The 10591-nt window shown below is 38.3% G+C and overlaps 2 protein-coding genes across 2 annotated transcripts in view; both read right to left on the reverse strand.

The window, feature by feature from the left end:
- Window positions 1-1954: 1954 nt before the first annotated feature.
- Window positions 1955-5090, reverse strand: krtcap3 (keratinocyte associated protein 3). Its single transcript, XM_079216748.1, has 6 exons — window positions 4983-5090; window positions 3903-4087; window positions 3152-3211; window positions 2854-3051; window positions 2531-2665; window positions 1955-2338 (listed from the first exon to the last, which is right to left on the reverse strand). Exons 1-6 carry the CDS (start codon window positions 4993-4995, stop codon window positions 2267-2269), a joined length of 663 nt encoding a protein of 220 aa, XP_079072874.1. The 5' UTR covers window positions 4996-5090; the 3' UTR covers window positions 1955-2266.
- A 2376-nt stretch (window positions 5091-7466) lies between these two features.
- Window positions 7467-10591, reverse strand: part of LOC306735033 (nuclear receptor-binding protein-like) — a gene marked incomplete at its 5' end in the record, with an annotated part of 11211 nt that continues 8086 nt past the window's right edge. Inside the window, 2 exons of the mRNA XM_079216461.1 lie at window positions 7467-7583; window positions 8088-8143. Of these exons, the coding sequence (XP_079072587.1) occupies window positions 7521-7583; window positions 8088-8143 (119 nt within the window). The 3' untranslated portion in view covers window positions 7467-7520. The remainder of the gene's footprint in view (window positions 7584-8087; window positions 8144-10591) is intronic.

Here is a 10591-nt window from a genome sequence, read left to right on the forward strand (position 1 = left end):
TGTGGAGTTTATTTTTGAATGTATACCCACCTTAATTTGACATAAATGTACATGGGTATACTCATACAATTTGAGGAATAAGTTAAGCTAAACACAGCTTCTACAGTACATTTTTGTGCTGCACTTGTACCATCTCAAGGTACATCTCAAGGTCAAGTGAAGGCCATGTTGGCCAGTATCTGTATTACCAGACAGGACAAAAAGAGTGAAAAACATCGTCACTGAAGTGAAGGAAGACATTAACTGATTACGTCTGGGGTTAAGTGCAGGAGAGACAGTTTTCCTGTAGAGAAGATGTGTACAAAAAATATGATGGACAGGCATAACATGTAACATTATTATAAAATCTTTATTAAAAAATTATACATGACATGTATATACTGCTATAAAACCATGAAGCAAATGAAACATACCATACATCCAAATTTGTAATTTGCTTTAAATCAGGCAATATAACTGATACATGTTAGAGAGTTTACATCTCAGCTGCAGCAGGGGAAAAGATTAGTGATGACACTGGTTTTGTCCCATTGGGCTGTCCTGCTCCAGTTATTTCAAGAGCAATTCTCGTTAGGAAACAACGATGAATGCCTTCAACAGAAGTTTTGTATTGTCTATTTAGCATCATAAGTGAACCTTAAGTCTGCCATAAATGCAAATCATTGTGTTTTTTTCATTTGTATAAAATGTAGGTTTTCAAGACAATCAATTTCAAGAAAATAGCACGTTCATTCAATCAATGACAATCTAAGTCATAATAAATACCCGTTTCCAAATAAGCAATTTGCTAGATCGTCAATTATTTATATAAAATATGAATTTTGATTGGCTGCATTTATAAATGGACTGCATTCTATATAAACTTCTGATATATTAGATCCATTACTTCGTAGGAAAAGATGTCCCCAACAACCACATGATAATGCACTCAAACATTTCTGAAAGTGCCAACACATACCTTTACTTGAATTCAGTTAATTTAACCTTATACAACAATAAGCTTACCTCATATTCATCTTGTAATTTCAAATATACATTTAATGAGTGTACCTACTCTTAAATGGCAAAACAGATTTGTTGGGATTGTGTCAGTCAGCACTATGTCAATATTTATCCCTTACAGCCTGAGGATTAGTACTGCGTGCTATGATTCCTTTCCACACAATTGAGCATGGCATTAGATTAACCGTTTCAACACTGATCGGATCTTCTCCGTCGTTGCCTTGTGGGGGTCTGTGCCAGCTGAGGCGGCTGGCCCACATACTGGCTTAACCTCTTTTTATGACCCCACTTGACATTCAACCACAGTATAGTGGAGTACAGTATATAGGAATTCATACTACATTTTCACATGTTTTCTATCTGAAATTCAAAAGGCACTGTGTTAAGCTAGTCAATGGTTTATCTGCAACATAAAGCCACAGCAACACATCTAATAATACAAACTACGTTCAAGAAGTGCAATTTAACATGCCCAATTTAATTTAAAGCCAAATACCGCTTCTGCATAGAATTAAATATACTATGGCATTTTATGGCAAATATGCACAATGGTTTGCTTAATGCATCTCAAATGCAACAGAGTGTTTTAAAATCTATACAAACAGTATATTCAAAACATTAAGAATAACATAGTATTAAAGTTAATAAAAGCTCAAATATACCTTTATTCAGCTAAAAATAACTGAGAAAACATTTTTGCTAGATTAAAAAAAAATGTTTTCTTCATGAACATATTTTATAGTGAAAGAAATGATATATGGCACAAATGAACCTAAACAGTCCTGGATGGATACTAATAAGACTACATATAAATCTTATTTCATCTTATTTCACGTATGGTGTTCACTGAATCCCAATTTACTGCACAAATGGATCTGCGCTTTGGACTGCACCTACTGAAACGTACATTGTGTGAGTCTTCCTATTTCACTGTAAATTAATTTACCACGGGTTTCATCAGGGACAGATGCACTGACATCAATCCAACTTTATTCTGCAAATGGATCACACACACACAAGACAAAACGTTGTGATTTTTACATGAAAACAAATAGCGTCATTTGGTATCACGGTATGTGGCTGTATGATATCGCAAAGCAAGAACCAGGTTCTTAAAAAAATACTTCACTCCTGTTACACAGTGACACTCACCTAACTGACTGTAGGGCAAAATATACTGGACTCAATACAGGTGCAGCGATGCCTTTTGGGATTTAGCTGTGCTTGTCCAAACAGAGTGGTGTCCTTCCTGCTTTTTGTTCAGTTAGGCGTCAGGATTCAAGCGCTGTCCAATCAGGCGTTGGCCATGGGGAGCGTACTCAGCTTCTACTGCCAACTGGAAAACAGAAAGAAAGAACAAGGTCTGTGTTCAGTCTGAGTTATCATGAGCGAGGAGGTTTGTATTTTCTTTTGACCTAGAGGAGAGGAGGAGTATGACAGACCAAGTGGGAGTAGATGAGTGTGGAAGCGCTGTGCATCTGAGTCAGACAGACACACAGCCCCCCGACACAAAGACACATACACACACCTGCTCTTTGATGTAGCTGTTCCCACAGGGTGGCAGCCCTCTGAGAGCCAGTCCAACAATGAAGCACCAGACAGACACTACAGCCTCAACTGCTGCCAAGAGAGCACAAGGGATCCACAGTGCCAGGGTGGTGTCCTGAGAGACAGGAAGTGATTGGAACATGGAGGTAAAAGTATGAAATAAAGAAACACTACAAGGTCAAACATTTCTCCTGTGATGCGTTTATGGAATTTCATGCCTCAAAAGTTGCAACTTGAATTGTGCGACAGTTGGGGAGAAAAAGGAGAAGAAAAAAAGTATGCAAAAGAGGAGTTTAGACTCACATAGATTCGAGTGGTATCAAACGGGCATCTGGCACTGACAGGTGACCGAGCGTTGATGGGCACCTCTGTATCGTTGCATCCCAGCATCAAACTCTCACCATTGTGGGCAACAGTGATACTTATGGCCAAGAAGAGCCCAACGCAACATGCTGCTGAGAGCAGGGCATTCAGGAATGATGCAATTATAAGTCCTATTTGCTAGAGACACAAAGACAAAACAATATAAAACAGAAGGGTCGACACAAAATGATTGACTGGAGTGATTAAATCCGTTGTTGAAAACAAATTAACTTCTTACGAGTTTTAACACAGGAAGGTTCCTTGACACCACAATGGCAATAATCCCAGTGGCAATGCTCTGAAAGATTTAAATGACAAGATGATTGTTTCCGATCGATTAGTGTTTATTACATGATTTGCCACAAGTAGTAATCCTGGCCCCAAGGATTTAAAGCTGCATTTTTCATTTGGGTTCCAGGCTAGAAGACTGCAGACACAAAGAAAGTCTCACAAAAATAATCCTACTAATGACAGTGAAACATCACCAATGGAAAGCAGTGCTGGTGAAATATATTTAGTAACTTGTCTTTTTGTTCTGTTTGTTTTACCTTTAAACCCTGTAATACCTTGTGCAGAGTACATAGTACGGCGTATATTTCAAAGAAATGTAACATTAACACTCATGAACAGCTGCCAGTTCATCTGACACCTCAATCTAATGAAGCCTACCCTGGAGCAACGGACAGGTTTAAAAAAACAGATCCCTTATAATAACAGGCAAGTTGAGTCTCGATTGCTAAGACAAATACACAACACTATACTGAGCGAACAGTGGAACTCGTGCTTGATGTTTACCGCGAGTGTTATTCTAATGCGCTGAGCACAGAAAATCACAGGGAAGAAATAATCAGTTTTTTCATAACTCAACAAATTCATGTTAAAATGATCTGATCAGGATTGCTTTGCTTTTTAAAGTCCTGTAAGCCTCTTGGTGCACACTGCAGATCTGACATGGAAACAAAGGATGCATGTCTTAACTATTGACTCACCAGCAAGCCAGATGTGACTGAGATGATGTTGGCGACGGTATATTCAGTGGTGATATGCTGGCTGGGATTGGAAATGTGGCGGAGGACACTGCCATGTACAATAGCTCCAAGAATGAAGTTGATATGGCCGACCAGGATGAGAGTTAATCCCTTTTTCATCAGCCTCCTTGGCCCTTTGTCCTTATCTGGAGGACAGAAATGCAGAAAATACATAAATTATTTGTATTTTTTAGATACACACTAAAATGTTCCCTGAATGAAAGTTTAAAACTGGACACAAAAAAAACAACAATTAATATTCATTAATTCTGTCTTATAGCCAGACTGGATTTTAAGGGCCAACACTTACCAATATTAGAGTTTAAAAAGTCAAAGAAAAATTCATGTTGAGTGACTTCTTTCTGTCTTGCTATTACATTAACAGATTTTCCCATATGTATTAATATATTTACGCGCTTTTATTTCATGTACATAATTATATACAGTGCATTTATATCACCACTATCCAACGACCTTCATTTTGTGTGGTAAATGTATTTAATACCTACTGTAATAGACATTAACAGCAAGCCTTGTGGATACAAATTAAGTCCAATCTTGAGCTACATGGTCACAAACATTACAAACTATAAACGTGCAACAAATGAAAAAATAGTCCATTTGATTCCATTTTTGATAAACACAATTGTCAACAGTAAGTCTTTGCATCTAGAACGTGCATTGTTCTCCACTACATTACACTGCTTGCTGAGGGACGGACATGCATTTGCATAGAAAGGCTCCGCCGTGGCGTCTCTTTGTGTACTGAGGCACAGAGATGAGAGGAAGCAGTGAGGCTATGACGTGGTAGTTTACACCATTCAAAGTATTAACCTCTCCTCTTGTCAGTCCATTTACTCTCGAATAAAACAGAGTAAATCATGTTATATTCACACTGACTCGTTAAATCCGCAGAGATTTTAGAAATGAAACCATCCTCCCTGCAGGCCAGCAGTCAGATCTGCGTCGGACACGCGACCTCAATGACGTTACTTACCGAAAGCGAGGCATTTTTAATAACATGTCATGACAGTTACTCACCAAACAAGCACATCTCTGCTGTGTTTGGCGTTCCCCCTTCTGAATAAACGAATTCACGTAATTTTCGAGCAACTGTTCAGAAGCAGGCACTCCAGCGTCGCTCTGTCCACTTCCTGTATGACGTCAGGAAATTCACCTGTGAATTACCTGTGTTTTGCTGGACGCAGAGGGGCGCAAAAGCCATTCCACATCCACTATAAGCGTCTTTCTTTTATCATTCTCACAAACACCATCAGTCACAAAACCTGAAAAATCTAAACACACACAAAGTAAAAAGAAAAACTTTGCTAAAAACAACAAAGTGAAGCATTTCACACATTTATTTGAAATAATTGTCATACTTAGCAGATTCTGTCAGGATACACGTCTCAGAAAAGACACACATTTACTGACACTAATGTCATATACAAAATAGAAGAATATACACATTTTACCAAAAGCTCACTTCCTCGAGTTACGGGCAAAAGCTGCCCACCCTGTATGATTATTTAATAACCAGTTTCAACACCACCAATAATAATAATTTGGATGGACAATATAGTAAACACTGACAGAGAGAGACAGAAAGGTGGGTGGGTGGGGGGGGAGAGAGAGAGAGAGATAGAGATAGAGAGAGAGAGAGAGAGAGAGTATAAAGCTGGTCTCCTGATCACATTGGTTGGTTTTTAACACTTCTCTATACAAGAAGTGCAATTACATTCTCTTGGCTGACTTTAAGACATATCTTTGGAATATACAATCTTAGTAGTTCACAAATACAAAACAAAATACACATTGAGATGGACTACACGTCCATATATATATATAGCAAAAATGTAGATTGGAGCACATTAGTAGAGCCTGACTACATTAAAAAAAATACTTCAGAAATATGAGTGGAGATCATTGGATTAATATAATCTCATTTGTGAGTTGACTAACATCATAACTAAATCAACCAGAAAAAGAGTAATGTCTGCAAGTTAATACGGTAGTCTTCAATTAAACTGGTACTGTAATTATAAGACACTTTGAGTAGTCTCAATAAAATGTCAGAAAAACGGTAAGTTATTATATCTAATAGTATTGTAACTAACTGCAGTTTTTTCTATACATACTAAGAATGTAATATTTTCTTTGCATTTTTCTGCCTTTTTAAGTTCCTGAACTGGATGAGCTTTCAGAGATAGTAGTACCAGTTGTTCACAAAGAGTTCTGAGCCAAAATGTCACAAAAATAAAAGGCCACAGAACTCCCCAATCTCAATACAAGTCTAAGAAAGACATATTTGATTTCAAATTTAGGCGCCTCTGCGCTCTGAAAGATAATGTCAACCCTCGAGGTCCCAATTCTATCAAATGGTAATCAAATGATACAATAGCAATAGAAATAAGAGGCGTTGTGTTTTGGCTCAGACGCTCAACAATGTGGTCTGTGTGTGAAATCACAGTAAACAAAAGGGAAGTAAGTGAAGAAAAACACACGCTATACAGTGTCTTAAACATAAATAAAACATATGAGGCTCTCACACAGATGTGTCAGGAAAAGGCAAGGTCCTCTTTCTACAGCATATGGCAGCTGAGCTCAGTACACAAGTCTCACATGAATGGATTTTACAGGAAGAGTAGCATGTGTGAACCCAATAAGCAGCAAATGGTTAAACAATGAATAAAATAACAAAAACAAACAGAGAAAAGAGGACTTTAAGGCGTGTGCGTAGGCCCAGCATAAGGCAAACAGTGGAGTGAAACATAGAAAAAAACACACATACAGAAATTCAGTAACACTGAGTTCACAGTACCTCAAAGTAACCAAGTAACAAATATCCAGAGAGCTGCCATGATGCCTGCCCAAAATGTGATATGCAGTTATGCGTATACATTTTGTTCTGTATCGAAGGCTTTTGAAAAATATATATCATGTGTATGTATTTGTCTACAATAAAGTCAACTGATAAAGTTGCATCTGCCATCCAGTTTTTGAACTATTACATATATTTAACCAGCTGGTGACAGGATGGTCAAAGACATAAAAGTCAAAGAGGCGGGAATGTTCATATATTTCATGTTCATGAGGCAAAACAAAATGGAGCCTTTTCATCCCAACACAGAAAGGTTGGGCAATTCAATACATAAAATACAACTGGGACTTGAGAAAAAAAGTAAAGCTGTAAATAATTGTGTCAGTACTGTTGTGATCAAGCGCCTGTTGCAGCATTAATGAGTCTAACAGCCAACGCATTCCAAAGAATCACACACATATTTATGTATATTTTGACTTTTAAAATAAAAACCAGAAATCAATCCAGGTGGCTTTTCTGGAGTCTCCTGGACTCCTGAATAAATGCTTTATATTAAAGGTTTTCTGTGCTTTTGGAAGTTTTAATCCCTGATGCAGAGGAAAAATCCCACCCTTTTGGTCACATTACCACCAAAGGCTTACTAGAAAAGACATTTAAAAAAGCACTAAATATAGTCACTGAGTTGAGTAACCAAACAGAACATGTAACAGGGTTGAGAATGTACTTATGAGACAGTAACAGAGTTGAGGAAACCGTTGCTAGTGAAGAGCAGCTTGGCTGAATGATTCCTCTAGTAGAGAGGCTATTTTGTTTTGGTCCACCTGCGAAAAGAAAACAAACATTTTCAACAATCCAAGACATTACAGGTAACAGATAGACCCGTCTGATAGTATAGTGGACACACAGCCCACTGTTACAGCTAAGACACACACAGACAAACATCAGTCCAACAGGTGAGGCACCACACTCTTTTAAGTGTCCATGAAATCCATTAAGAGGAGTAAGTCATTAAGACTACATGTGCTCTCGGCCACAAAGACTTGAAGTGACTATATTACATGAACGTGGGAAGGTAAGTGGGCACAACAGGACATATGGAGCAGTAAATGTGCTCTTAAGAGGCGTAGCAGTGTACGTGTTGGATGGCATGAAGAGTCAAGGGTCACCTCCCCTTTAAAAAGGAAACTGAATTTTCACACAGTTTGGTACAAAAATAACACGCTCAGCTACAGAATCACCCACACGTTTGCCTGCAGCTTTGCACTCTCACGCACACACACTCACAGACAACATGGATCTCTCTTTCTGACACACAAAACACCCACCTCACTGATTAAGCCGAGCTGCACCAACTCTTCAGCCATCTCTTGAACATTCTCATCTGAAAAACACCCCGAAACAGTAATTCATTGACATGTAACATCACCTTCATCATCATCAACATCAACTCGACCAGTGACTCATCATCTCTCTTGGAGTTATGCAAATACTATAACAAACCCATACCTAAAAGGTCAGGTTTAGTGTAAATACTATATTCAGAAAACATGGTCCAGATGCTGCTTTTAAATCCACATCCCCCCTTGAAACATTAAAAAACATCTAACAGCAGTAGCTGCTGTTGCTCTTAGCATCTCTGGACCCATTTTTATATTCCTGTGGACATCTGGAAAAGTGTAAGTGATATCCAATACAGTTAAAAAGGACAATGAGTCTAGAATGGGACAGGGAAATGAAAAAGCCAACATGTTTCAACCAGCATGGCCCTGATTAGTGCATGCTCTGTTAAAACATGCTAGCGTTTTAAATATTTCTCTTTACCTTGCTATTAAGGGCTTAAGGATTTCATGAATTGCCTTAAGCCTCTTCTCCTTTCCTCAACTTTAGAGTGCCCAGAACTCTCTTTCTGGGCTAATTTTTTAATTTATTTTTTCCAATTTGTCCCAATTCCTAATTTAGCCCTAGCTCATCAAACATGTACCCCTTTTTTAAAACCTGTTTAACCAAAAATTCATCTGTAAACTTCAAGTAAGACTTCTTTCAAGACTCAATATTCAACTGTTAAACAGGAACAAATCTATCTACGAAGTAAAAAGACAAATATTAAGATTTCTACACGAGCAATAGTGTCAATAATCCTGTTAATGTTACACTGAAGCTACACAACCTTTTGTTATAGTAAATAACATGTGCTCTGTCTGTACATTACATGAAAGTGTAAAGATTCACTTGAAAGTATATGGCAGTTTGCAGCAAAGTAACTTCCCCAAAAAACTGAACTACAAAGGGCATCAACAGCAGTCTAAACAAAATATATGCACGGTAGCACACAATATGGAAGAATATGATGGATTTTACTTGACTAAAACCTTGAGAAGATACACTCAGAACAAACTTAGAATTTCTGACATAAAATGTTCCATAACTTTTGATGCTTACTTACTGTGTTCAGTCCCTGACCGTTTTTATTTTTTAAATGGATGGTATCTATTGCAAGTGTTTTTTACTTTAGTATTTTAGTTACCTCCCAAATTGGGACATTCTTTGCTTGTGCCCAGTGAGCCGATGAATGGTCATGGTCCACTGATTTTTTTATAACTTAGCGGCCAATTTACAACTATATCAGGAATGTGGCCGGGGCAAGACAAACAAGTGGAGGAGGTGGAGCATCCGACAACTTTGACATTAGGAAAAGAAAAACACCGGCAACCCCAAACTAGAAGATACACAGATTGGAGCTGAGTGAGAAGCTTCCTTGCATGTTTGCATCTCCTGGTCTGAAAATCATGTTACTAACCAAAAGGGTTACTATTTAGTTTTGAGAAAAACTCATGCTTCAATTGTGAAAAAGTTTCAATTGAAGTAGAGTGTAGGAGTGCCATGCAAGGGGGGTGAAATGTAAGTGGCTCAGTTTGCTTGTGACCCTGCCGAGTGCACTTTGGACTTTGGTGTGTTGATAAGTAAAGCTTTGAAGAATATCCCCTGATATCAGCGGAGGGACTATAAGTTATATGATGTGGGCCAGTGGTATTAAGGTGTGAGTGTGCAAGACAAGACATATGATGGGAGAAAGAAAGAGAGTAGTAGAGTGAGTGAGAGACAGGGAGATGAAAGCATGGGAAAAGATGGTCAGATCTTGACACGGGAGGTGACAGCTGTCAGCTGCAGCCTTTCACAGCCCCGGCATTCCCCACACGCCTGCAACATTATACATGCCTACCATACCTGTGCTTGCATGCGCACATTGGATCATACTGCCTGCATTTCTCTGACCACATGTACCACACAACAGTTGTGTAGTGTGCTGCTGAGCATTGAGATGAAAATAATTAATTTAAAAATAATTAAGTAAGTATGGAAAACATTCAGAATTTGGCATGGGGAGTTACTGTTTTTTTCCCAGACAATGTTTATTTCAAGCCACTGTGACCACCACAAGGTTTTCATGACACATAAGCGACAGTTAGTCTCCCTGCCTAAAATAGTCTTGCTACTGTATATTGTGACGCCATCCGAGTTTAAACTCTCGGGAATCCCACCCTCACTTTCCTACATGCTTAAGTGCACACATATGGAGAGGCACTGTATAGTGAAACTCTGTGTGTGGTAGAATCTAAGAATACAATGGATTTAGCAATGCAGTAATTCATACAGACATAACTCCATAATTAATCATCTACCAAAGTCAAATGTAATCCGACCGTGAACATTAATCCCAAACTGTAAACCCTAAACTGTCCAGATAGATACAATGACCACATTTCATGAAAACCATCCTACTTTGAAAGTGTTATGAAATCAAGAACTAAATACACACGCATAAACACGT

The sequence above is a fragment of the Taurulus bubalis genome (genome assembly GCF_910589615.1).
Source record: "Taurulus bubalis genome assembly, chromosome: 4".
In the NCBI taxonomy this organism is placed as follows: Eukaryota; Metazoa; Chordata; class Actinopteri; order Perciformes; family Cottidae; genus Taurulus; species Taurulus bubalis.